This window comes from Orussus abietinus, unplaced genomic scaffold (genome assembly GCF_000612105.2).
Source record: "Orussus abietinus isolate OABI.00-Male unplaced genomic scaffold, Oabi_2.0 scaffold10, whole genome shotgun sequence".
In the NCBI taxonomy this organism is placed as follows: domain Eukaryota; kingdom Metazoa; phylum Arthropoda; class Insecta; order Hymenoptera; family Orussidae; genus Orussus; species Orussus abietinus.
Window position 1 is genome coordinate 824,401 of NW_019396009.1, and position 25,738 is coordinate 850,138.

Genomic DNA, 25,738 nt, shown 5'->3' on the forward strand with positions numbered 1-25,738 from the left:
GGTGTACAGATGTATTGTATGGGTTATCCCAACGATTATCGCGGAGCAGGTAATCGCCTTAATGTCGACCCTCGCGCGCTTCATCCGTTTCTCCGGATTTCTCGACCTAGTTTTGTCGATCTTTATCACCTTCACGACCGTTCAATTTGGACGAGTTTATCAGGTCTCGGGAGGAAGATGGTCGGTCTGCCTTCCGGCAGCGCGACTCGGTAAATTCGATGCTCCTGGCCACGATGAGAAATTCGTTTTACATCCTCTGCGCAGGTAAATACGAGCTTATCGCGAGCTTTAGCGACTCCTAATCTAACCTATCGCAGTCATGTTGGCGTGCGGGCACATAGATTGCCGGCGAGTTCGCAGGTTCCCGGCTCACCTGGTGAGTCGAACTCGAGAGTACCTGATTTTAATTCCCTGAGGAGCTTTTAACGGGCCTAAAATTCGATTTAATTTAGAACCTTCGAGACGTGAGCGGAATGGACGCGGGGACGTGTCACACGGGCCACAAGAAGAACGGGGAAAAGGCGAGCAGCATCGCTCAAAAAGCGGCCCAAGAAGCCAAAGCCGCATCGGATGCTCAAAACGTCGCCGGCCAACAGGCGGCTCGTCAGGTACTTCCTTTTTTCATAATAAACTCATTAATATCCCGGAAAAAAACATTCAGTATAATCGCGGCCGGCAATAAATTCCGATGAAGGAACGCTCCCGATCGCGGGATTGCGCAACGACGCCGCGTTTTCCAGGTGAAAGCTCAGCTGGCTGAAAAGGCGGTACAAGCTGCGAAAGCAGCGGAAGCTGCTCTGTCCGGCAAAGAGGCGATAGTGGAGCAGCTGCAAGAAGAGGTGAAAGAAGCGCAGTCGGTCGTGCAAGAAGAGAGCTCATCTCTGCAGCAGGCGCAGACAAACGTCAACGCCGCCATGGAAGCGGCGCGTCAGTCGCAGCAACAGGTCCGATACCTCGATACCTTATCTACGTTATCACGTCGTAATTTAATCGCAATTCCAGCGTCATTTCGTCGTCATCGTGGCAGGAATGATACATTCCTCGTTTAGCTCTCGAATCGAGGATCCAAGATGGCGGCCTTGGTCCCAGCGCTATGCGACTCTATGGGCGCATCCTTTTTTTTTCTCGAGGACGATAGGGGACTTTTCACCGATTCGTGAGATGAAATTCGTTCTAAAGAGGATCATTTGGTACAGATGAAGACCTTGACCCATGCCCTGCAGACCGCCAAGTCGAATTTGGGGAACGCGCAGGCGGCCGCCCAGGGTGCCCAGCAGTCGATGAACGAGAAAGAGGAACTCCTCGAGGCGGCCAAGAGGAGGGTCGAGGAGCTCACGAGTCAGCTGCAGGCTGCTAAGGTCGACCTCTCCAACACCAACCAGGCAGCGGCTAAGGCCAATGCCGCGGCTCGTGAAGCCAAAATCAACGCCACCAGGAATAGGAGGCGATCGGCCCTGATCGAACCCTCGGATTCTAGTCGCGTTCGCCGACAAAGAGTCGTCGATCAGTGAAGGGAGGTCGGACGTGACGACGACGTTCTATCCAGACTGGTCGCAACCTATGGCTCTATTCCTGCCGTTGGAAAAATCGAGCCTGAGTTAAACTTGAAAAATCGGGCCTATAATATCGAGCCTGAAAAATCGAGCCTGAAAAATCGAGCCTGAAAAATCGAGCCTGAAAAATTGAGCCTGAAAAATCGAGCCTTAAAAATTGAGCCTGAATAATCGATCTTCAAAAGTCGAGCCGATAGAGTGAACGATTTCGCGATTCTCGAGGGCATAATGCTTCCTGAAGTTCGCCGCGGATCCTCATATCGAGAGAAAATTCGCAAGAGACCTCGAGAGACGTTTCTTGGCGCACCTTCATGTGTTTATCGGTGACGCTTTCCCTTTCCGTCAATCCTGGACACCTTTCGACGCGGACATCGGGGCTTTCGGATACACCTATTATGAGGCGATCATCGGCGAGTAAATTCCCCCTCGTAACATGAGGACACCGTTGCTGCTGTTGACGTACATGCGTGAGCAATCGTTCTACTCTTGTCCCTTTCGGAAAATGTCATTGAGTCTCTCGCAAGATTTCGTCGAGTATCTCAGAAAATTCTAACGACTTGCAGTGATCCTGGATTACTCGGACGCAAGGAGACCCAGGAGAGCTCGCGAAGTAAGGACCAGGAGGAATCCCTTTGGCGAGACACGAGGCAACCGTTGCCGCATTAAAGATTTACCTTTCGCGCAGATCCCCTGCAACGGCATCGGCCAGAGGAAGATGAACAAGGCGACCAACATCGCGCAGAAGGCCGCCCAGGAGGCGAAAGCTGCATCGGACGCGCAGAACATCGCAGGAGCGCAAGCTTCCCACCAGGTGACTTCGTTGTCCCTTTTCCAATCTAGCCTTGGGAAAAAAAAAGATACCTAGATTCATTAAATCCCAAGATCAATGTAAGGTACCTACGTACCCTATGACCTCGTCTCGGCGTCATACTTTCCCTTAAGACGGAATAAATATAAAAAAAAGCATGTAATCCGTAGAAAATTAAATCACACGTAAAGAAATTCGGGGAGTCCTTAATCCCAAGGATTTTCCATTTCCATGGAGGTTAAAGCCCAGCTGGCCGAAAAGGCCGTGGAGGCGGCGAAGGCGGCGGAAGCTGCTCTCGCCGGAAAGGAAGCGATCGTGGAGCAGCTGCAGCAGGAAGTGAAGGAAGCGGAAGCCGTGGTGCAGGAGGAAAGTGCATCCATCCAGCAGTCGCAGACCAACGTCAACGCCGCTATGCAGGCTGCCCAGCAGGCGCAGCTAGAGGTAAAACCGAGAGTTGGAGGTAAATTCGTAACGAAGTATTGCCGTGGAAAAAAAAAAGGAAAAAAAACCAGTCGAGGTTTGAGCAATCGTTCTGTCGCAATGCTAATTAACGTCGCCCTTTTCTCGCGACTCGAGGAAAGCGACTCGTGCTAACTCTCGAGCACGCACGCCGCGAGAAATGAAATGTCGAATCCGAGAGTACCCATTGACGATTTAATCGCTGGCGAAATTTAATCCCGTGAAAAATTGAATGGGAGCCTCGTTTGCGACACGCCGAGTGACCGACGGTTTCACGGATACAGTACGGTAACGCCGACCGATCGCGTAACGAGCCTGACGCCGGCTCAGGTGCCCGGGTGTAACTCCGGTAATTTTTTTTACCCTCACGCTGTTTACATTGCTAGTTTTAGTTACCGTCTAGGTTTATCCTTTCGCAATTCCCGGTTTCTACCTCCAATGCTTCTCTTGAATCCACCCTGTCGGTTGCCAGACCGTTTTTCCTTGATTAGCCAATTTTGCCCTGGGACCCTGGCTGGTCCCTCGAAATCGTGCTCTCTCGGGGTATCCTGGGAAAAATGAAATAATTTAAATAATTCACCTATGAGAATAATTCGGACGGTTTACTCGCGGTGATGTCTTCTTTCGGAATTTAGCTGAAGACTCTGACGCAAGCCGTGCAGACGGCAAACGCGAATTTGGGGAACGCCGAGGCTGCCGCCCAGGGCGCCGAACAGGAGTTGACCGAGAAGCAACAATTGGTCGAGGCTGCCCGACATCGGGTCGAGGAGCTGGGGAAAAATCTTCAATGTGCAAAGACAGACCTGGCTAACACGAAACAAGCGGCGTACAAAGCCAGTGCATCCGCCCACGAGGCCAAAGTCAATGCCAACAGGAACAAGCGTGGCCAACGTGTCCTTGCGAAATGAAGGATCGGACAGCACCTTGGCAGATATTTAGCGCACCTGCAGCTCGGCTTGCATAGGATCCTGGAACCTCCGGGGCCATTGTTACCGACAGCCGGAGACTCAGTCCTTTCCAGACTCTTTTCAGCGATGGAGTTGGCGATTCCTTTCCTCGCCGCGGTCGCTTATCGACCGAGGACCTAGTGATCTACTTTATCACGGATCTCTGGATCTGTAGCGTCGGATCGTAAGGTAGATCCCTCGCAAGATCATTTCGAGACTTTTCACGACCAGGGAGGACGAGAGTCCTGCCTCGAGAATGTATTTTTCTACATATATATTTACCACGTAGGCTTGTACGAGATGTATATAAGGACGTTTATGAGATCTCTTAAAATTTAAGATCACTCGTTTTCTTGGAATATTTATATATCTGGCATTAAATTTTGTATACCCCAACGCTTTGCGATATTTGTTCTTCGATGGCTCGGCGTTTTAAGGCTTTTGAAGGACAGCAGAACAGAGCTACGTTGAAAATTAGGTTTTTTAATGGCAAAAATAATTATACACAATTTTTATTTTAATACCGCTGTACTGTCACGTGTACAGAGAGATTGTCTCGAGGAGTACGCCCCAAGGAGATCGTTTTTGCGGATCTTAACACGTTCGTGCTAATCTCGAGGAACGTTCGTTCCATCTGCATGTATGTAGCACGAGTATGTATGTACATGGTACATGGGTAAACGGATGCTCTCTTTACGTAATATATGCCGGCGTTCTGCTCATTCATTTCATCTTTACCGAAGCAGTACCGCTTACTATTCCCACAGTAATTCCGTACCGGGGGGTCGTTTAAAATGTACCCTCCGCGTAATGAGAGTTACTACGGCATAATTTCTCATTAATTGTTCCCCGATGGGATTTTTTCATGACGCGTCAATGTGATTATTTTTTAACCACGTGCCTGATAGTCTGTCGCGTAACTCACGGGTGGTATTAAATTTGAGATACGCAAATTGACGAGCTTTTGTCCGAAAGGCCGAGAGAAATCCACGTGTAACGATTCCTCGGTCGTTGCCTTTCTTTTCACCGGACTCATCGCTTTGTCGATCTACTAAATTCACTTTTCCTCGGAAATTAAAACGAGCTCTGCACCTGTGCAATGCGTTACCAACGAGAGATATGAATCATGCGCGAGGTATGAGCAGTCTTGCCAGCGATTGTCTAATTATCCCGGCCTAATCGTTAACGAAATAATTAACGGTGCGATAAACGACGGGCCACCTACGGTGTGAGATTTCCTAGTGTTTCTTTAACGTGGAGGCAAACATATCCAGGAAAGTTAGTAAAAGCTACGGCATTTAGAGTTATGCACAAGAGACCCGCGTCTGTAATTACGAGGTTGATAACAGGAAGTGAATTTTATGGTCCTGCGCCATGTTGCCTTCATGTAGCCAAGGCGTCCGTATAATGGACATCTCGAGGCTTCAAGGAACCTTTTAAGGCTAAATAGAAAAGGAACACCTACAGCGATGTTCGAGGCAAGGGAAAACAATTTGACAACAGGCCTCCGATAATGGCGGACATTATCTCGATTGTTATCATTTCTTCGGGGTCGGAAATTTCACCGGAGAAACGGAGAGGCCTATTTGCCTATGGAAATTCAGGGAACCTTAATGTTCGGATTAAACCTTCTTGCAATTTCGCTCTTCACTGAAGGTGTAGGAGGTGGTGCATAATGAGATGACTCATTACGGGATGCACGTTGCGGAAACCCGTTTCATAACTTACGATCCGAAGACCTCCAAAGATATGTGGATATTCGGCGGGCAAAAGTCATAAAACTTTCTAGGCGGAAGGTGCGAAGAGACGAAACGACGAAATTGTGCGATCGTTGGATGGTCAATTTTCGCTTCCCCTCGTGCAGCCTCGAAGAATCCGGATTTACGTTCGAAAAATCAACGCGAAACGCGCCTTGATTTTTACTGCCTCGGGCAATCAGCGAAACTGTACTGCCAATCATCAATAATATCCTGAAAACATTTTGCAGACGATATAGTTATGCGCGGTATGTAACGCTCGTGTACGCACGAGTACGTAACGTCCTTATTCGCCACCGTTACGGAGGAAAGAATTTATGAAAGAAATTTAAGGAATAGCCGTTTGCAAAGAGGGAGCATATACATCGGATCAGCCGGGATTATTTTCCACCTGGAGCAATTTGCGTGTCCACCTACGTCCACCTTCCCAAGACTGGCCGACCAACCAGGACGAAATCCACTAGTAGGTCTCCATAATGCATGTCAAAATAGAACCACGTGACGCTCGCCATAAAGTGCATCTACAGAAGGATATGATAGTTTTTCAATTATTTTCCAAGAATCGATTTTAACACCTGGCCAAAAATTAATACACGCTCCCCCTACAACAATGCATGGCCGCATACCTCAGAGGAAATCGGAACTCCTATTGGTTCCGATGAACATAAATAGATGCATAAATTGCAACGAATGAAAACAATACCCGTAGGCGACGGACGATTCTCCTATGTCATACATTCGCAATTGCGCAAGTACATCTTACGGCTTCGATAGAATAGTGAATATCGTGCCAGACGTCGCGAGTTCGTTTACAGGAGTGATTTTTTACCCTCACTGATGTCGGATTCAAGGCTGGAGAAATGATTTCCGTTGGCTGAAAAAGATCGCCTGATTCCAGAAAATCCATCGCGGCCCCCCTCGGCAAATCTGCGACAGAAAAGTCGGATTAACGACGAGGAGAAGCCAAGCGATTGGGCAACGTCGACCAATCGGAGGGAATGTTTTCTTTTTTCCTTTTTTCAGTGTCAGGCTTTTCGGTACCTTCCCCTCGGGGGAACCTTCTTGCGTTAGAAGGGTGTCAGATGGCGGGCTCTTAATTCGTCGGAAACAGTGAAAGTCCTGGTCGGCTCACGTGCTTCAGCCTCCCCGAGTATATGACGCCGGGTACTCGTGCGGCCAAGCTCAGTATCATCTTCACCGTCCTTCGACATCTTGGCCGAGTGTCCGAGTGGGTGGTTTTCCAGTGTGATGAGTGAATCCCGCCGTTTCCGGTGAAGTTCCGAGTCCAAGGGACACTTCGGCGTTCGGGATTTCTTTTTTCCTGAAAGAGGTAAACTCGTGATAATCGCGACTACTCGAGAATCGAGAAATAGAGGGCTTAATAAATTGAAAACCTGGCGAAAGCTCCGGACAAGACAGTGGGGGGAAGTTCGAGTTTTTAATTACACCTTCCAGGCAGATAGCCATTATTTATGCATCGTCCCGTTAACGCGAGGTTGGGATTAACTTTAATGCAATGTCGTATTTTCTTACCGACGTTTGAAAGCGGGATACGATTCAAGGCGGAAGAAAGTTCACGTCGAAGAAAGCGAAGATCAGACGGCAGAAAACATTGATATCGCTCCAGCGGAAAAACGCCGAAGTCGCTGCTTCGATCCGTCGCGTGTCCTGAAATTAATCGCGGTTATCCTACTTCTCGATAGCAATAATTCCGCGTCTTAATAGATTAAACTTAGAATTAAAAGTAAATAAAATGAACGTTTTCGAAGTATAAGTCTTAGTTTCTAGCCGAACGGTACTCGGTTGTCTGAATCGGTTCCCGAAGCCTCCCTTTACCTCCGGGTCAGAATGTCTAGTTCAGAGCAATCGAGTGCAGTTAAGAAACGCAATTACGAGCCACGAATGGTCCCGGGAAAGTATAAAAGATAATATGGAGGAGACCTTTCCTTTCGCGTAATTATAGATTTTTAGGTGTCGACGAAATGAGCCTGGACCGCAAACAGCAATTAGCCGAACGATCCCCCATCCAATCACGGTCCTTGATGTTCCCTCGCTGCCAATATGACTTTTTACCAAATTTCATATCAGTCGTTTAAAAGATGCCCGATCTCGCGATACCACGAATCGTTGTCAGGGAAGGAAAATATTGGAAGCAGAATCGATTTAATTCAATCGCCACGCTCGTGCCGATCGATCCATAAATCTAGCCGGCCCTTGTCGATCGTTTGGTTTCATTAAACCGATCAAACGATCAGATTCGGTGCCAGGGAAGCCGGGAGTTCCATGGATTTAGATTTATTTATCGATTGCCCGGGGCTGCGCATTAAATATAGGCTTCGCGAGGCCCGCGTCGGAAGCTGAATTATACCTTGACGAGGGACTAGCTTTTTCGATCGCCACGGTTTTCGCCAGGAGATAAAAAAGTGTCCACAGCGACATAAAACACCCCCGACACGCTTGCAACGGCAGCACGTGTTTCTTGTCGGCGCCTCGTTGACCTATGATCCAGATTCTGGAAAAGAAACCATTATTAAAATCTTTCCCATTTCCGAAACATTCTTCGCCTTTTAAATCGACGTAACACCGCCGGTACAACCTCTGGCCTGCGTAGGAATTTAATGATAATTTCATCCAGGATCGTCGCGACTCATTATCGGTAGTCAGGGGTTCAAGGAAGTGTCTTACGGCGCGATGTAAAATACGTTTTTAATGTATTTCCATTTATCGCTGGCGAGGAAGCTGGAGAAAGTTGCCAACGCCGTTTTCCCAAAATGGCACGCTTTATGACTTACGCGTTTTGGCTCGGATCGAAGGTGAAATTGGAAGAATAATCTTAACGATGCTTTTAGTGCGGCACGTGTCTCCCGTTACTTCCTACAATTCAGACATTTCAATCGTTACACTGTCAGAAAAATTCATACACTTTTAGTACATAAGGTTGCAGTAAAATTATAAATCTGATATTCGAAAGTCATTTAGTACGCGTTGTTTGGAAATTTTTTAGATGGCTTTTTAATTACACGATCGTTTACATAAGTTTACAATGGATATGTAAAATTTGTTTGTTTGCAGAAAAAACGTTTAATATCAAGTACCGATCAACTGAAATTTCTAACAAATATTATAAATTTATTATACATACGTACTAAATTTATACATTTTATTTGAAAATGCGTGATAAAATTAATATATCATGTCGGAATGAAACTTCCAACAAAAAAGTTACAAAATTATAATTTTTTTCTTAACAGTGTAGTTTAACCGCGATAGACTTCATTCTAAACTCGAGTTACGCGAAGGATCAAGCATGGGTAACGCGTGGGTACATATTTTATTCTTTATTGACGACCTGGACAATGGTCAACAATGCTTGTAAAAAGGAGGCGAGACTCGAGATATCGTATCGACCCGAGCCAAGTAAAAGCTCGTCTCTGGTTGTGCGATATATATATCAGGGTGATTAAATGTTATTACCGCCCGCAGTGGACCATCAAGAAAGTCGCATTTGCCCCATAACCGAAGGAAGGTTTACGTGGGACGTGTCTGACTCATGTGAAAGAGAAAAGCTATAAAAGCGTCGAACGACATAATACTTATTCGCGTATTCTTTCGCGCACGACGGAGAGTATTGAAAAATGCTAATCGCCGATGACAACGACCGTCGTAACTCCGCACGTAATAACATCGTCGATCGTTGTCGCTTGGTCCTTATCATGCCGAGCGTAACAATAATCTAGCGTAACGTAACGATATAAGCGATTGCTCCAGATCCTGGTTAAAGGTGCATCGGTTTACTTGGTTCTCCTTGCGTCGAATTAGCCGAGGTACTCGAAGAGGCGGCGGTGAAGTATTAACTCCTAGCATTATCGTAAAAATTCGCTTAATAATTCTAACATGAAAATTCAGGCCACTCGACGTAAAAATTCAACCGCAAAAGTTCAGATTATTCAACGCGAAATAAAATTCACGACCGGCCTGGATGGTTGCAAATCGTTTACAGGGGAGTACCTCGACATCTTTTGTTCCCGACGCGGACTGACGTTTCGTGCCGGGACTGAATCGGTCGAGATGCACCGCGGATGTTGCATCTCGAGGTTGCACAAGCCGATAGCGAAAGAGCCACCATCCGTATTCCTGGTGATCTTGTAACGCGATCGCACGGTATCCAGCAAAACGTTTGCTGGATACCGTGCGAACGGGGCATGACGCCACGATGTCTCGTTACGTTCGTTCGTTATTGCGAATCCGAGTTGCGCGATTGTCGTGAAGGATTTACAAACGCCGCCGAGGATGAGTCCAGGATCGCTCGATCATCCGGAATTGCCAAAGATCGTTAATCCCGTTCGATCGCGGCCGGACACGTAACGATAAGCCGTATCTATCGTTAAATCGAGTTCTACGACCGCATCGCGTCGGTCAGATCGGTACAGATTAATCGAGACGATTCATCGTTACGTGGCCTTCTTAAGATCCTGAAAGCGAGGTCTACGAATACGGGACCAGTCTTTAGATCCCGAACCGGATCGGAACCGCTCACAAGGTCGAGTTCTTCGGTCTTTCCGGGACGCTCGAAAGGTTGCCCAATTTTCGAGATAGGTCATTATAACAACGTGGCACAGTCGCCCAGAGGCAGAATTGACATTTGGGCAGGAACGTCTCAACGGTCCGGTTTCGCAAACGGTGAAACGGTGGATTTTGGTTGGACGTCGGCGAGAAGACTCGAAGGTTACCATTCCTGGAGGATCGATTCCGCCCAGGAGATACCTGACGCAGACTTAAATCTGACGACAGGAAATTGCGCTACCTGCGGATAAACCGATGGTCTTGAACTCGTGTTGCAATACGCCTAATGAGAGGCAATGGAGTCTACCTCGTTTGCAGATCGATATGAAGTCATCTCGGTTCCGTTGGGCAATCCTGCTCTCGAGTTGATGGAATCGGATTAGAGGTACTCGCCGACGATCCTGAAAAATCGGTTCGACGGTTCAGTTGAATTTCATCCTGGTATTCTAAATCCTGAGTTTGTAATTAATTCCGACATCCCGGTACTCACACTCCTGCAAATCGGTTCAATTATTGAGTTATGATATTCTGGTACTCTTCATCCCCAGTCCACCTCATCCAGGATTAAAATTGATCGGCTAGATCGAGGTGATCCGATGTAAATCCGATGGTGGGACTTCGAGATATCGTCTTTCCAAAACGATAGCACTAGGGTACCGGACCATTTCTGCTTTCACCATTTTACGCTCGGTTCCCATGAACAAGCCGCCATGAACCGTAAAACGAAAAGTAATACCTGATTGTCCACGGGGCGTTCGGTTTGTTTAATCGTGCCGGAATTCGGATCAAAGTGCCGTGCGAAAATACGTAATGAGCATTCGAGGATGGAAATACGATTTTTTTTAAAGAGAGGTAGATGACTCTTGAGCAAACCTGGAAGAGGGTGTTCCTTTCCTGGTGCACCGGACTCTTGAGCGATGCCTTTCCATGACTCCTGACCTCCACTGCTTTTGCTCCTTTATCCGATCCGCTGCGTCTTGCATCCTGCATCTTGCATCTTGCATCTTGCATCTTGCATCTTTGATAGGAGCATGCAAGTGCGCCCGTTCGGAGCATAGTTGCATAACGCGGATACGGCCAAGTGGATATATGGGTTGGAGTAATAAGCGCATTCCTGCAAGAAAGCTCACGAAGGGTGGTTAGTTTAGCTCTTGCGGAGCCGATCATTTTTTATACGTAAAAGCGAACCGCCGGCTTTGTTATTAGACGCCAGATAGGAAATCTGCGTGCGAGGGCGAGCAAACGCCGACTAATTTCAGATCCGGTCGCTCTTTTAGGCGCCTTAAGGCCATCAGGTGCAAATTGCGGCAACGTGATATTTCATTTCGTATGGGACATTCTCACACCATGCCGCGTTACCGGTATTGCCTGGAATTATGCCATTTCTGGACAATGGTAATATCGCTTGTTTGCCCTCGTATCTACAACGCCCCAATTACTCTGCGCCTTGTACAACGTATGATCCGGGAAGGCTCGAGGCATACGGATTGCGAGTAATTAAAAAAAAATGGATTTTTCAAGTTCGAGCCAGTTAAGTATCTGGATCTTGGTAATAAATCCGTTTAATGGGATACCAGGGAGACAATGATCGGAATAAAGGAGGTGGAAAAACCGAGGTTTGCCAAGAACAATGAGTTAGTGCGGCCCGTTGAGATATGTTTCCTGCCAGTCGTCCGGCATGGTAATGAGAGAAAACGAATTTTACCCCGTGCTCGTGGAAATTACAAAATGGACTTTTGGCCAGGTTGTTCGGTTTTTCTTCCGTTTGCTCGGACCAACTTGCGTGAAATTTGCGGTAAAAATGCGAGAGGAGATGCGAGATTGTCAGTTGTCTTCCCTCGAAACGGTATGCCACGGGTACTAATTAAGAAACATTACTCGCATTTACCGTGCGCACCGAGCGGTACTTTAATTGCGCAACTAATCGACGCAAGAAGTGCGAAACGCACTTGGGACCCGATAAACGAAACGGAAATATTTCTTTCCTGCTTAAGTATACAGTATGCCTAGGTACAATTGACATATAACGACGCGTAATGAGCATGCATCCAAACAAGGGATCTATAAATTTATGCTCGCATTAAGTTTCTGATCACCTGCAAAATGGACATAGATTCCAGCAAAGAGCCTTGATCTCTTAAAAGATATACCTCGGCTCTAATGACGAAAGAAAAAAATTTTTAATCCATCGCGGTTCTATTGTGCACTTAAAAATGTGCGGTATGTACTTGGAATTTGTAAGAGATATGGAACATGAAAGATTGAAGCATTTTCCTCAAAGAAATATATATTCGATGCCGCAAGGAACGAGCCGAGAGAAGGTACGGCCCGTTATGGAATATTTTCATCTCGTTTCACGGATGGTTGACTTCAGTTTCACGATTGCATTAAATGCACTTTCCGTGCATTCGTGTCAGAGTTGAAGAAACCGAAAGGGAACCGTTCGACCCGTGTGTACTTGCATGCGTCATGCGTAAATTTACGTATTTCAGGTATTTCCGTATCCCTTGCGCTGTCGCGTATTTTTTAGCACCTTTATGACTCCATTAACTTTTTAGCCACGCAGAATTGCGTGTCCGTGCCCTAGCCGAAGTCATTTATAAATTACGAGTGCACCATTGCGCCAGTGCTCGCACTTGCAAAAGAGTGCATTACCATGCGAGGTGATATATCGCGAGGGCATTTTCCGCGTAACGAAGGAAAACGCTTTCCCGGCATGTGTGTATACGGAAACGCACTCGGAAATCTGCGAAGAAATTCCGAGGAATTGCGTAAGGCCAAATGCAATTGACAGCGTGCCTCGAATGTTCCGCGGTGAGTATGACAAGTGAACGACCATCGATCGCTTATTTCGAACAATTTATGCGGATCGATATCGTTCCTCGGATAATTGCGCTCCTCTGCCCTCTCGGTGATTTTCTCGGCTACTAATAGTTATCTTAAGCGTTCCTTGTTCCAAGAAAATAATTCCCTATCTTGTTATAAATCGAGAGGCAGTGGAGAAATCGACATTTTACAAACCCGGGTGAATCAGGGCTTGAAAAGTGCCATCCTTTCGGATGAAAGGACTTTTACTAATGTTTTGCGATGACCCATTTTTTTTCTTTCTTTCCACTTAAAAAGTGGTTGTTATAATTTCACTGCAACTTGAATTTGCAGGCGCGAGTCGGGTGGGGAATGACTCGTGAAAGGATGCTGGCCTAGTATGCAACTACACGTCCAGACCGATCAGGATGAAGACAACTGGAAGATGTTGGTTACAACTGGCATTGATATTTACGAGCCTGCTTCACATCGGCGCTGAAAAGGTTTGCATTCATAAAGTCCATCGGACGTCGAAGCGGTCGATCAAAAATTGATAAGAGAAATTTCTCTAAATATCTCTTGCTTTATCGGAAAAATTCGCCCCTACTTAGGGCTTACTACATTACAGAAGATACTTACAGATACGTAAAGCCACGGGCGAATGTACACGACATGTACACTCCCCTGCTGAATCGGCGACGATCTCCGTAGATTCTCATGGTTGTTAAATCATTTGTCACGATCTCCGTAATCTTGAGGTAAATTACACGCTTGAAGAACTATCTGAAAGAGATTGCATTAATTAGTACCAGGAATGGCGCAACGGGGTAACGAAACTTAAATGTGTAACGTATCGACTATCCTCTAAAATATCTTTACCCGCGATAGGATCGCTCTTTAAAGCCCGAGAAAATCTTGAAATTCACCGCACTCAAAAACCACGGACGAAAATAAAAATACGGGAAATTGATCTAATTGCCGAGGATCCTTAAAGAGGGACGTATTTTCCTCCGGGATAATAATTCCGTGCGGAAAGAGGAAGAAACGCTCGCGATAATATCTAACTTTAGATCCCACTTTAGACAAGTCTACCTCGAAATGTGAGAATGAATTAAACTCTCACACGATCCTCCGGAACTTTTTATTTCCCATCGAGTGAGAAGAAGATTCTACATACCGGGAAATCCGTGCAAGGAAACCCAATTTCACGTGCACAATGTACGCAAGGAATCGTTAATGAAGCAATCTTTTCCTCTTAAAAGGAGATCTTGCCTTCCCATCTCGAGCACAGTCGAAATGGACCATTTAACACCGAGCTCTCCTGATCTCGGTTAACCAACAGAGGGAAAGAGGAGGCCGATGGATAGGCCACTAACCAGTAGCAGGAAATCGGTGATTAATTGCATAATATATGGGCCTCGTTACTTCGGCAGGATAATGACTCCACGTGACCCGGGACCCCGCTCCGAATCACTCCTTGGCACCTGCCGAGAAGAAATTTTGTCTAATTATATAGGAGCGCCGAGGACGCTTATTTATTATTTAATTATATTCTAAGGTTACGTACGCATGGTTTTCCGCGCTGGACGCGAGAGTTTGCATAAATCTCGCCCTCTGCCGCAACTCAGGCCTTTTCCCAGGTCCTGGATAACGTCGGCGACGTGCCCTCTTAAGGACTCGGCTTCGACGTGGATTCTAAGAAGTGCTCGCCAAGCTTATCACTTATAAGGATATTCTAACGTATGGGAACAACCATTTTCCATTGTTAGCCGCCCATTTACCGTGTCGCTTCTCTCAAAGTAAAGATCCGACATCTTTACGCGACTAACTCGTATTTGAATGGAGTTCCACATTTTATTCTTTTATTCCACGTAAGCTAGTTTATCACGCATTATTTAGAAATTCTAATTACGTTCAAAGGTCAGTTAAGGCGAGATAAATCGTAGCACTTTCGCCGTGGTTCGTTGTCGTTCGCGAAGGATTTTCAAAGGACCAGAGTTGGAAAAGAGGTCCTAGCGGAACCACCGCCGAAGAGTCCTGCTTCTTGCTTGAATCCTCGATTATTTTTTTGTCCCCGGCGACCCGTTTAGATTTTATGTCTATGTCGAGCATCGATGCTTCCAGCCACTGTGAAGAACGTCAGTCGGTATCCCTGTGCCGCTAAATTCCCTGAAGAAAATAACGTCGAGGTTTACGAGCCAACTCGCCTCCAATTAGACCCGCGAAGTGCTCGTCCTTACGGCTTGAAACGTTTCTTTGTCTTGAAACTACACTTTGGTCTTCATCAGCAGGCTCGTTTTTTTTTCCGCGAATTATACCGCGCCTTGGCCAAGATGGATCGGAGAGAGCGAAACCGAATCGGCTCGCAAAACTTCGGAGAAATCACCGGGTCAAAAAAAGCGGCTTACGAAAGCGACCGAAGATCATGGTCAAAAACCGGGGATCTTGTTCCACAACGAGAGAGGTCGTTGAATGAAATCGATGCACTTTGTTTGCATCCTGACGGACTGTGTGCCTCGTTCCTCTGGCAGACTCGAAAATGCAATTGCGGGATACTTTTCTGAAATGGAAGGTACGTCTTGCACGTTCGCATCTCGGTAGTGGCAGGCGAGATCACATGCTCGAAGGTTTTGCAAGCTGTCACGGTTCATTAATTCCTCATCTTTCTCCGGCTACCCTGGCGCCCTGAGGAGTGCCTGGCACGTATTTTCTCCGCATTGTAGCAGACCATCGACTCGATCCGGAATTGCGAAAGTGAAACTTTTTAACGATGCCGCCAGAGATCGTTTACCCAAACGTATCGATTCGGTGTAACGATCTGACCTCGACGATCGAGTCCTGTGGATCTGCATTTTTCCTCCGTTTATACGTTATCCTACCTGATAAAAATATAATTAGAATTTATTGGAAATATTCCCGATACTTTTAATATCCTTACTTGAGATATCTCCCGTAAATCCGAAGTTATGGCTGCAGGTACCTTCGCTCTTGGTTTTATTGCGAATGATTGATCCGAAATGATATACACGCGGAATAGCTCGAGTGCCTGTACTCTTCTGTAATAAAACGGAGATACGGTTAGAACTGGTTTTTGAAGGGGGAAAAAAAATGCAGATACCTCCGCGGTTACAATGACAGTAATAAACGATAGCCAAGCGAACTCGGTCAAATGCGCCCGACCAGCAACTGCGGAGTTCTTATTAAATTACATTTTAGTAGAAAATAAAACAGAGATTCTTGAGCTATCGATTAGGTACACTTTTTTAATAAGTTCTCTTTACGTCCCATTAAGTTACCGACAATGACCCATTCTCGCTTCATCGGCAATGGTGACGTTTCATTTAACAATTTACCGTGGACCGAGTACGTCGATTTAAATACACGTAACGAGATGCGACAGTGTGCCACTGTGTCATCGACTGCGACGTTGAGTGGAAATCCGACAGTGATCTTTGCTGGATTTCAGCAAAAACGACAGATCTTCAGGGAGCAGGTACTGCCATCGTTGGGTGGCAAAATACCCGAAGAAGCCTTCAGGACCGATCGTCTGGCTCTGAATCGGCTCAACAAGGACGGCATAGCGATTCCCGATGGAGTCGTCCTGGACGCCCGTAGCGTGCACAAGCATCATGCGGTGACTTCGATGCCCGATCAAGTAATCAAGGTAGGTCAATAGGGATCTATTGCGACAGGTACCTCCAACGGTCCAGATCCTCGACCTGGAATTAGACGTGCCTTTAGCCGAGCCTTGCAATCAGTTTAATAGTGGCTGAATCCCTTACCCAAGAGCGATTCGCTGTACAATGATCCTGTCCATGGTTCTAAGCTTTAGCCGGAAAGCGAGAAATTACTCTCGATTGGATTTTAATTAAAAATTCTCTAATCATCGTGATTTACGTGTTATCGCAAGAAGAGCACATTCTAACGTGCTTGGAAACTCGTTTAAACGTTGATGTCTAGTAGATCCGGCTCCACCACTGCCGCCTGTAAGAAATTGACTCGTGATTTACTACTCCCTATCTCGTACACGGCACTTGTCTCAATAGCTGTGTTTTGGATAGAAAAGTCCAATTCGTTTATCCAGTCCGCGCGGTAAAAAAGCACGTTTACCGGGGAATAAAGCGCGCCTCGTAAATCGCCACCAGTTTTACCGAGAACCAGGAGAAACGTCTAACTCGTCCGTTGTTCGTTAAGGTCTACCTGACCCCCGATGGTCGTTACACCCCGCCAGAGGGAAGGATCCATTACGACCATCCAAAGACCGTGGACACGACATACATCATTCGCACGCCCTATTCCTGCGATTCGGATCACAAATCCGTCAACGATCTCCCGGGACATAAGCCTAGAATCACTGGATACGTCAAGCCTCAAGGCTACACCAGTTACCAACACTTCGTGCATCCGGTCCCGTCGACGAAGCCGCAGATTCACAAGCCCGTCATCTCCTCGCTGGTCTTGCCGGCGACGTCCGAGAACTTCTCCAAAGTGCCCTTCTACTCCTTCTGGGACTTCGATTACGACTGGAACAATTTTTACAAGACGTTCGAGGATTACTTCTCCAACAAAGTCACGGTTTTCAATTCGCACCAGGTAGGGTACCCGTTGACTAAATGTAAAACCAAGGGCTAATACCTTATGACCTTATTAACCAACGCGTCATGGCGGGGAAAGCATCGAGGTTGCCTCATCTTGCTCTTAAACAACACTAATCGCTGGTCTTCTTCTACCTTGGGCAAATAAACGGTCACGAATAGGTGAAATGGGTTTATAATTGGACTTTATGCAATCCGACTGGAACGAGATTCATAACGAACCGTGACGAGTCTTGTCGAGATGACACTTTTGACGTGTAAAAACATTGACGCACAAAGAGCGGCAAGGTGCCATTCAGTTCTCGTTCACTTTCTCGTGCATTAAACGTTCGGATGTGCTGAAAGAAATATCGAAAATTATGTAACGTTGCGCAAGACTCTTTCGGTAGTCATTATGCCGTGGTCTAATCATGCATGGAATTAGTGGATGAAATAAGTGCCCAGGGCTTATTTTTTACGAGATCCTGAACACTTTCCGACACGTGTTTCTTGCGAGTATCCCGGTATTTCTCAGGGCGGATTGCAGAAGATCGAGAATCTTACGGCTGTCAATGTCGCCACTCGTAGGCGAATTACAGGTGTACCTATGTACTTGCAAATGTAGCCGCAAATGAAAGTGCAACCGAAGAGCTACCTCTCGAGAACGCAACGAGGGTATGCAAATTAAATAGAGGCCGGTTCACGCATAAATTTCAGCATCCCACTCTGTCTTCCGGTAATGCACTCTCGCGCACTCCACGATTCAGTGGGATGTAATAGAATTGCATTAAAGTTGTGGCAATAAATTTCCAAGGATTTGAATAAAGGATATTTTAGAACCATTCTCCATTTTTCTTGGTACAATTGTAATTTTGTCCTTTTTCTGTCGATTCATAGATAATCTCAGACTACGAGGGATTCCTGAGCGATTTCCACGGACGACCGTTGCGCCACATCGACTCGAAAGGCGGAAATAAAAATTTGGGAAAAATCCCCGAGGACGTCAGGAACGGAAATGGGAAATCATCGTCCGCGCCTTTTCAAAAATATTTTAAAGAGACGAGCTCCTTGGAAAATTTCGGACATGCGACCAAGAGTTCTGACTACCCGGACTTGATGGAAATCCCTAAGACTAATTTCTCTTGTAGAGGACGAAAAGGGATGTACGCCGACGTCGAGACCAAGTGCCAAGTGAGTTTTACCTATTTTACCGTGTTTTAGAATTTCATTTCACGTATGATCTCGCCAATGTGGGCTACATCTCGTTTAATTATTTTGTCCGGATTAGAGCAATCCAAATAGCAGTAATTACCGAGCGTATTTGCGTAGAGAAAGAATTTTCCGGAGGTGAAACGAGTGTCCATAAAACATGTTTCGCGATCGGTAGAGTCGATGGTAAGACTACGATCTAGCATCTCCGTAGGAGGAAGAGTCTGCGAGTCGTTGCGAAAGTGCAATTTCAATGGTTATGGTCGCTCGTTGATTTTCTCACACGATAGATACCATCGGGCACTACCGCGTAATATAACGTAAGTACATACGTAGTGGTAACAAGGAAATCGAGGCATCACGCGCCCGGTACTCCACGTAATTCGCATCATGTGAGAGTGCATTAAGGTCGTATCGCAAGTTCACCGATGGCATGCACGTTTCCTTCGCATCAGGCCATTCACATTAGAGCCGTAAAAGAGAAAGAGGGAACGAGTCGGGGCTCCCTATCATCGGCAGTCCATTCCTGAAATGGAAAATCAGGATTATTAATTATCGATCCCTCTCGACACATCCTAAATTTAATAACGCTTTTTCATTAAAGTCATATCTCAAGTTCGCCGAAGGCACGCAGATCTCATTCACGGCATTCGCGAGTGAAATCTTAGGAAGCGATGGAGGAGAAAAAGAGAAAGGGCGTTACTGGCGTTAATAGATGATATTACGGGCAAGCTTCGCTTATAATTTCAGTTCTAATTCATGTTTTCGCGGCTGGGACGTCAGTAAGGAACAGTTTCCCATTATTAGGCGTCATTTTCACGTTGGAATACACTGTTACCCTACTTTTGGAAATATTGACCCTGGAAAAAAAGACCACTATTCATATCCTAGGCATTTCAACCATCTCTCTATACATATTTCAATATTCAATCATAATTTGAAATGAATTCATCGTGGCCAATAAATGATCAATGCAGAAAAGACCTCTAGACACATTGGCACTTTTTTTTTTATGAAAGGGGTTAAAGACTTTGACTAAGAGGTATTTGATAACAACGAGAGTGCGAGCTGATTCCTCCAAATATTCATGAAAATGACGAGCATGTCGATCCAATATGCCGCAGAAATTTTGCGGAGTCCCGACGAAGCGAACGATTGAACTCCGCAACGCCCACCGAGATTTCTCCTCGGCGCTTCCGGTATAACCGGCACTTTTGGCTCAACATGCAGTCAGAGAAATTACTCTTTATCCGATTACGCTTCTCACCGGGCGTTCGGAAGTTTAAAGGGATTAATGTGCAGAAACTCATGAATTTCCTTCTCGGTTTTTCTTCCAGGTTTTCCACGACTGTTCTGGTTGGCTGAAGACCTCCTCTCTTTGCCCGGCTGGAACTGCCTTCAGCGAGATCAAGAAACGCTGCGATTGGTGGAACACCGTGCTCTGTAAAGAATAATAAAGTTAAGCCGAAACCATGAGACTTGAGCGTATCTGCTGACGGTTCATGCGATAACAAATTCGCCGAGTCGGCGTTGCGAAAATGAGAGAGAAGGAGCGCTTTATAACGGGACACTCCACATTGCGGTCTTCCCTCGAAACAAATATACTCACGTAAGACATAAGAAAGAAACGAAGAAAATCGACGGAGTCGCATATAACGTAATTAGAAGTGCGATAGAGGACTCCACGAGATTACGTAATTCTTAGCGTCCTTCCACTTGCTCTTCCAGAAGTTTCCGTACACCGCCATCATGGAGCTAGAACTAAAGCAAGAAATTTAATCGAGCCTGATTAAATAGAATATAAATATTTTACCGAAATTTGAATTTAGAACGATTAGATCTGTTCGCGTGTTAACGATTTTCTTTAACCAACGGTTAATGCAAGGAAAAGTCTCCGAAATGTAGACGAACTTCTGCCGTAATGATGCGTTACGATACAGCTTAACGTGTAATGTAATAGACTGTACTCTTAGCTGATAACGACTCTGAATAATTTTGTACGCGTTACTTTTTTTTAATAAAACGTTATCGAGTTCCACGTATCAAAGGATGCGTGCGTTTAAAAATATTAATATGCGGGAGGTCGCAATCGAGCTCGAGGGTACATTGATGGACATGACTGCCTTTTCGGCGGATGTAGCGTTTGCACTCCACGATGGAATAGCACTCATGTCCGACGGTGTACATTAAAAGAATCTCAATCGACTCGGAATCGATTTAGCATACCAATGCGAGTCCGACTAAAGAAGGATACGTAGACGAGAGGATTCAAATTCAGCGCATGACTCACCGCTCAATCGCGCTTGTCGAAGAGTTTCCATTGGACCTCCCTAACCTCTTCGTCGGCCAATCGGACGCTCGACATCTGCGACGGGAAAAAAACATGCCGCGACCTGATTGGCGCGTCGAAGCGGCGACTCGCAGCGCGATCCAACGGAAAGGTCGCGCAACTTTTCCGAGGTGGCGCGGCGATCGCGAGAATCCGCCTTGTGGTCGGACTATGGTGTAGGACGTGCATTCATCGACTCCACCCTGCATCCTGCACTTTGGGGACAGAAAACGACTGGCCTTCACCATTGTTTGACTTTCTTACAAAGGAGAGACTGTACGTTCTGTCGTCATTTATTTTTTTTTCAAGATCGTTCTACTACCGGCGGCGTTCTAGCGCTTTACCACGCACTGGCAACAACTTGTAACAAGTTAGAACGCACCTTGGAACGTGACTAACGATTTCGGATTGTCAGATCAGCCGGCGCTACTTAGCTGCCGATTAATTGAAGGTACGTACGGAACGTTAGACTGTAAATCTTAATCGCTATTAGATCTTAATGGTGCCTCTTTCTTTTCATGTTACGAGGGTGTTATTTCGGGGTTTATGATCACTGGCAGAATTGCAAGTTTTCGAATGCCGGCTCGGTGACATGACTGCGTCGTGACAACCGTGAAGCCGTGTCGAATGTATGTGCCTTCGAGTGCGAGTGTGTGTAGACGTGTACGGCTCACCTCGGTATTAATCCGAGACTTATGTACCTTCTTCGAGTTGATAATGAGCGATAATGATTACGTATGAGGTTTAAAAATACCGACGTTCGCTCTTCTGCGTCGTTACAATCTGGATAAAAGAAATGCGTGATTACCGGCACCGGATTTCCATGAAAGAACGTTTTTTAATGTAATGGGCGAGAAGTCATGGCGGCGATTACGACAAAGTTAAAATTCCAGATGTGAATATATCGTGCAAAAATTTGTTTCCCTTCGGACAGCAGAATTTTTTAGAATATTTTTTGCAGCTACGGTGATCTGCAACTTGCCAACTTGTTCAAGTATGCTGCGTCACTAACTAAGCATCATAGTGATAAAAAATTTATGGACATGTCCTTTTCATTAGCTGTTCTCCTTCAAAACCTTGACAGACTTTAGTAAAAAAAAAAAAACATTAAAGACATTACGTTATGAAGTGTAATTTGTTAGCTTTCTTTTCAAAAATTCAATTAAGTATTCTTTTTGTCATAAAGGGATTACCTACATTCAATGTCTGTAAATGGATGTGAATAAACAAATGTGATACATGTTTCTTAGCATGGCGGAAAAACGATTGGACTTGGTAATATTTGGAGCAACAGGCTTCACAGGAAAACATGCAGTCAAAGAGGTTAATCGAATTGCCAAGGAGAAATCGCTTTCTTGGGGTATTGCTGGCCGTCGTAAAGAAGCACTAGAAGCAGTCTTAAAAGAATATGCATCAGATTCTGGTATAATTAACCTTTTATAATTCCGCATTGCCAATACATATATGAAATTTTTTAGTAAGATCGAACGTTAACTTATCTTGCTAAAGAGTTGCTTGTGCAATAAATGCATTTTCGTTTTAGAAAATATTCCCATCATACTGGCAGATTTGAAGGACGAAGATGGGATTAAAAAGATGGTAGAACAAGCAAAGGTAATAATTAATTGCTGTGGACCGTATAGATTTTATGGGGAACCCATTGTAAAGGCGTGTATCGCTGCTGGTACACATCATGTCGATGTCAGTGGAGAACCTCAGGTAATAAACAACTTTTCTATTCTTTCATGTATTTTGTATATATGATTATTTATTTTTATGTTTTCAGTATATGGAACGAATGCAGTTGGAATATAATAAAGCAGCCCAAGAAGCTGGAGTGTATGTAATCAGCGCCTGTGGTTTTGATAGCATACCATGTGACTTGGGAATAATTTTCACGCAACAAAAATTTAATGGAGAAATAAATAGCATCGAATCGTATTTGAAGGGCTGGTCGACAAGTAAAATTACAGGACCACAACTTCACTATGGGACATGGGAATCAGCTATTTATGGTCTTGCACATGCAGATGAGCTGCGTGAACTTCGATCGAAGTTATACCCTGAGCGACTTCCTAATTTTGAACCGAAATTAAAAACAAAGTACTACTTGATACAGATATCCAATCGCTGTCATTTGATTAAATCTGAGCATAAATGACAATTTTATTTTAGAGGAATTATTCATCGAAGTTCTATATCCGATGGATGGTCTGCGGTATTTCCTGGCTCCGATCGCTCAGTGGCACTTCGTTCACAACGTTTCTTGTATGAAAATTACAAACAGAGGCCAATTCAAATTCAAACTTACATAACATTCAAGTAAATCGAATAACCAATAATCTTCTGTGTTAATGTTATATAAAAGTATTTTGCATGATAAAAGATATTTTTTGTTATAGATCTTTACTGTCGGTCCTGCAAGTAGCTTTCATGGGAATGATATTTTCGTTATTAACCAAATGTAGTTGTGGACGAAAGTTACTCTTAAAGGTACCTTCACCATACATTACTCTCAAATGAATTAATATTGATTTAATAAGTAACTGAAAATCGTCATTTGTGTGTTCCAGTATCCTTCCTTCTTTTCAGGCGGTTTTGTTAGCCATGAAGGCCCAAGCAAAGAAACGATGGAAAACTTACACTTTTCAATAACATTTAAAGCAATTGGATGGACTGAAAACTTAGCAGAGCCGACAGACAAGCATGCAGATCCTCCGAATAAAGAAATGATCACTAAAGTGACTGGCAAGGATCCGGGATACGGGGCAACTTGTACTTGCTTAGTCTATTCAGCTATTACAATTCTCAAAGAAGCCGATAAGATGCCTAATAAGTAAGATGAATATTTTAAGAACCAGACGATCACATCTGTTCTGTTTTTGCAATACATAACATGTTTATTTGAAAATCCATCATAAAGTTAGATGATATATTAGTGTTATTATCAGATTACAGAATGAAAATTGTTTATCTACTTTCAGTGGCGGTGTATTCCCCCCTGGAGCCGCTTTCAGTAAAACATCTTTAATTGAAGAATTAAATAAAAACGGCCTGAAATTTGAAGTCATCTCGTCTATCGAAAAGTAACGGCATTTTGGCAGGTTCTATTTGATGTCGATATTTTCTTATGTGACCAAATTAACAGGGATGTGATTTAAACGATGCTAAGATTTATGGTCGACTACGCAACTTATTCACCAAATATTACTTTTAGTTGGCAAAATTATCGTGCGTTAATTAGGATATTCGAGCATGAATGTTGCAATTATTGCTTGGACAGTTATTCCTAAATCTTCAATGAATGTGTAAGAGGCGTGGTACCACAAGATATATTTATTTTTGTTATACGGAATATACTTTAAAAAATAGTTGCGGGAATCAACGTGACTACAGAGAGGGTAGATCAAAAGTATACACTGTTGACCGGTATTTAATATATCCCTACCATTTCATGAAAAACATAACATTACTTTGAAGAAAACGGAAACTATTTGCGGGAAAGAAACTTATTGATTACTGAATAAATGTAATAGATCCTATAATCGACTTTAATGGCTTTTCTGTTATCATATTAAAATTTTACATTATCGTACGGTACCTTTAAAGTGATTGTCAATTTTCTTAATGCAAATAGGAGATTCATTTGCGTAATCTATAACCACAGCCCTACCGCAAAGGGAATTACGAGACCCTGATTAATATATAAAAATCCAAGAATATCAACTCTACCCTCTCTATGGTTTCAGGTGTCAGAATCATATATCAATGTTGACGTTATTATTCATTGAATTTATTATTTAGACGGTTTACGAAGCTACGCATTTGAATATCATTTTCTACCATTTCTTTTTACGAATCTCTCCTAGATATTTCAAGCGTAACATATAGTGATATTAATTTTTTAAAGCGGTGAAGAAAATAAAAATATATATATATGTTTTCTACTTATATTCCACGGAGAAAATCTGTATCGCATTATCAAAAGCTATTCGTCTAAGAATTGTTGCCTGCACTACTCGCAGCTGGAAAATGCATTAACAAGATTTACAAGCAATTTACCATAACTTATTTATTCCTCGATGCAGAATTTCCATGTAAAACCACGCAACAATTACTAATGTACACGTAATTAGTACACGTTACCATTTACTGTCTTAGAAGTACACTTAATTTTCGTAAAGCTTGTATTACTTTCACATTTATACCGAAGTGTTTTAATAAAAGTGATATTTACTAATTGTCTCAACGTGTTCACTTTTCATGTAAATTTTTTTTTTTTGTCTTCCATTGAGGAAAGACGCGACTGTACTCCGAGGAAACTAGCTTTGAAATTCCCTAGAAGGAAACGCGTAAACCACACCCGATCGGAGAATTACGATAATAAAAAGAAGAGTAATTCACATATTGCCACTTCCTAGTATGAAAAATCTGTCAGGTAATTTCGAGCAAACGTCATAATACCTAGATCGCGGGAAATGCATTCAACGTCACGAGAAGATATCTAAATCCCGTGTTACGTCAGTGAATTATTCACCTAAATTACCGACGTTGACATTACCGAATTGGGAAAATAGACAAGTAACTATTAAACATAGAATGTCTAACGCTCTAAAATCAGGGTCGCATTTATTCTTTACATAAGAAATAAGAGTCTACCTGGCCATGTTAAAAGAGCAAGGCGATCATAATCGGTTCGAAGAAAATCGACCCGAGCAGCAGATAAAGAAAAAA

The 25,738-nt window shown here is 44.4% G+C and overlaps 4 protein-coding genes and 3 long non-coding RNA genes across 11 annotated transcripts; 4 read left to right on the forward strand and 3 right to left on the reverse strand.

Moving 5' to 3' along the window:
* Positions 1-319: 319 nt before the first annotated feature.
* Positions 320-1,511, forward strand: LOC105699606. Its single transcript, XM_012424741.1, has 4 exons — positions 320-376; positions 453-608; positions 741-944; positions 1,197-1,511. Exons 1-4 carry the CDS (start codon positions 320-322, stop codon positions 1,509-1,511), a joined length of 732 nt encoding a protein of 243 aa, XP_012280164.1.
* Positions 1,512-1,882: 371 nt separating this feature from the next.
* Positions 1,883-3,728, forward strand: LOC105699607. The gene is made up of 5 exons (XM_012424742.1): positions 1,883-2,020; positions 2,097-2,163; positions 2,239-2,364; positions 2,599-2,802; positions 3,456-3,728. Exons 3-5 carry the CDS (start codon positions 2,269-2,271, stop codon positions 3,726-3,728), a joined length of 573 nt encoding a protein of 190 aa, XP_012280165.1. The 5' UTR covers positions 1,883-2,020; positions 2,097-2,163; positions 2,239-2,268.
* Positions 3,729-8,709: 4,981 nt separating this feature from the next.
* Positions 8,710-12,521, reverse strand: LOC105699901. Its single transcript, XR_001104075.1, has 3 exons — positions 10,578-12,521; positions 10,395-10,488; positions 8,710-10,328 (listed from the first exon to the last, which is right to left on the reverse strand). It is a non-coding gene; the product is annotated as an uncharacterized LOC105699901 (long non-coding RNA).
* A 726-nt stretch (positions 12,522-13,247) lies between these two features.
* LOC105699900 lies at positions 13,248-16,336 on the reverse strand. The gene is made up of 6 exons (XR_001104074.2): positions 16,246-16,336; positions 15,831-15,948; positions 14,460-15,771; positions 14,070-14,376; positions 13,532-13,675; positions 13,248-13,387 (listed from the first exon to the last, which is right to left on the reverse strand). It is a non-coding gene; the product is annotated as an uncharacterized LOC105699900 (long non-coding RNA).
* Positions 13,308-20,663, forward strand: LOC105699898. 2 transcript variants are annotated; one of them, XM_012425312.2, is made up of 5 exons: positions 13,308-13,395; positions 16,359-16,556; positions 17,087-17,485; positions 18,364-18,657; positions 20,013-20,144. In XM_012425312.2, the coding sequence occupies exons 1-5, from the start codon at positions 13,321-13,323 to the stop codon at positions 20,127-20,129; spliced, it is 1,083 nt and encodes a 360-aa protein (XP_012280735.1). In that variant the 5' UTR covers positions 13,308-13,320; the 3' UTR covers positions 20,130-20,144. The 2 variants fall into 2 exon arrangements, with proteins under 2 accessions (XP_012280735.1, XP_023290164.1); XM_023434396.1 differs by lacking the exon at positions 13,308-13,395 and having other exon boundaries at positions 15,986-16,556; positions 20,013-20,663.
* Positions 16,526-19,185, reverse strand: LOC105699899. Of its 2 annotated transcripts, none has more exons than XR_001104073.1 (6): positions 19,008-19,185; positions 17,710-17,825; positions 17,528-17,618; positions 17,286-17,415; positions 16,675-16,876; positions 16,526-16,611 (listed from the first exon to the last, which is right to left on the reverse strand). It is a non-coding gene; the product is annotated as an uncharacterized LOC105699899 (long non-coding RNA). The 2 variants fall into 2 exon arrangements; XR_001104072.1 differs by having other exon boundaries at positions 17,528-17,622.
* Positions 20,664-21,169: 506 nt separating the features above from the next.
* Positions 21,170-25,244, forward strand: LOC105699919 (saccharopine dehydrogenase-like oxidoreductase). 3 transcript variants are annotated; one of them, XM_012425353.1, is made up of 8 exons: positions 21,170-21,455; positions 22,255-22,427; positions 22,548-22,723; positions 22,791-23,107; positions 23,180-23,326; positions 23,407-23,497; positions 23,578-23,840; positions 23,989-25,244. In XM_012425353.1, the coding sequence occupies exons 2-8, from the start codon at positions 22,256-22,258 to the stop codon at positions 24,092-24,094; spliced, it is 1,272 nt and encodes a 423-aa protein (XP_012280776.1). In that variant the 5' UTR covers positions 21,170-21,455; position 22,255; the 3' UTR covers positions 24,095-25,244. The 3 variants fall into 3 exon arrangements, with proteins under 3 accessions (XP_012280776.1, XP_012280778.1, XP_012280777.1); XM_012425355.2 differs by lacking the exon at positions 21,170-21,455 and adding an exon at positions 21,535-21,633; XM_012425354.2 differs by lacking the exon at positions 21,170-21,455 and adding an exon at positions 21,686-21,998.
* The last annotated feature ends 494 nt before the right edge of the window (positions 25,245-25,738 follow it).

Excerpts from the sequence above, each read along its gene's own strand:
- LOC105699606 (XM_012424741.1), top strand. The coding sequence starts at position 320 with ATGTTGGCGTGCGGGCACATAGATTGCCGGCGAGTTCGCAGGTTCCCG. Across the intron at positions 377-452 it reads GCAGGTTCCCGGCTCACCTG|AACCTTCGAGACGTGAGCGG; the intron begins GTGAGTCGAACT and ends GATTTAATTTAG. Across the intron at positions 945-1,196 it reads CGCGTCAGTCGCAGCAACAG|ATGAAGACCTTGACCCATGC; the intron begins GTCCGATACCTC and ends CATTTGGTACAG.
- LOC105699607 (XM_012424742.1), top strand. The coding sequence starts at position 2,269 with ATGAACAAGGCGACCAACATCGCGCAGAAGGCCGCCCAGGAGGCGAAA. Across the intron at positions 2,365-2,598 it reads GAGCGCAAGCTTCCCACCAG|GTTAAAGCCCAGCTGGCCGA; the intron begins GTGACTTCGTTG and ends ATTTCCATGGAG. Across the intron at positions 2,803-3,455 it reads CCCAGCAGGCGCAGCTAGAG|CTGAAGACTCTGACGCAAGC; the intron begins GTAAAACCGAGA and ends TTCGGAATTTAG.
- LOC105699898 (XM_023434396.1), top strand. The coding sequence starts at position 16,194 with ATGACCCATTCTCGCTTCATCGGCAATGGTGACGTTTCATTTAACAAT. Across the intron at positions 17,486-18,363 it reads CGGTTTTCAATTCGCACCAG|ATAATCTCAGACTACGAGGG; the intron begins GTAGGGTACCCG and ends GTCGATTCATAG. Across the intron at positions 18,658-20,012 it reads ACGTCGAGACCAAGTGCCAA|GTTTTCCACGACTGTTCTGG; the intron begins GTGAGTTTTACC and ends TTTTTCTTCCAG.
- LOC105699919 (XM_012425353.1), top strand. The coding sequence starts at position 22,256 with ATGGCGGAAAAACGATTGGACTTGGTAATATTTGGAGCAACAGGCTTC. Across the intron at positions 22,724-22,790 it reads ATGTCAGTGGAGAACCTCAG|TATATGGAACGAATGCAGTT; the intron begins GTAATAAACAAC and ends TTATGTTTTCAG. Across the intron at positions 23,498-23,577 it reads GACGAAAGTTACTCTTAAAG|TATCCTTCCTTCTTTTCAGG; the intron begins GTACCTTCACCA and ends TGTGTGTTCCAG.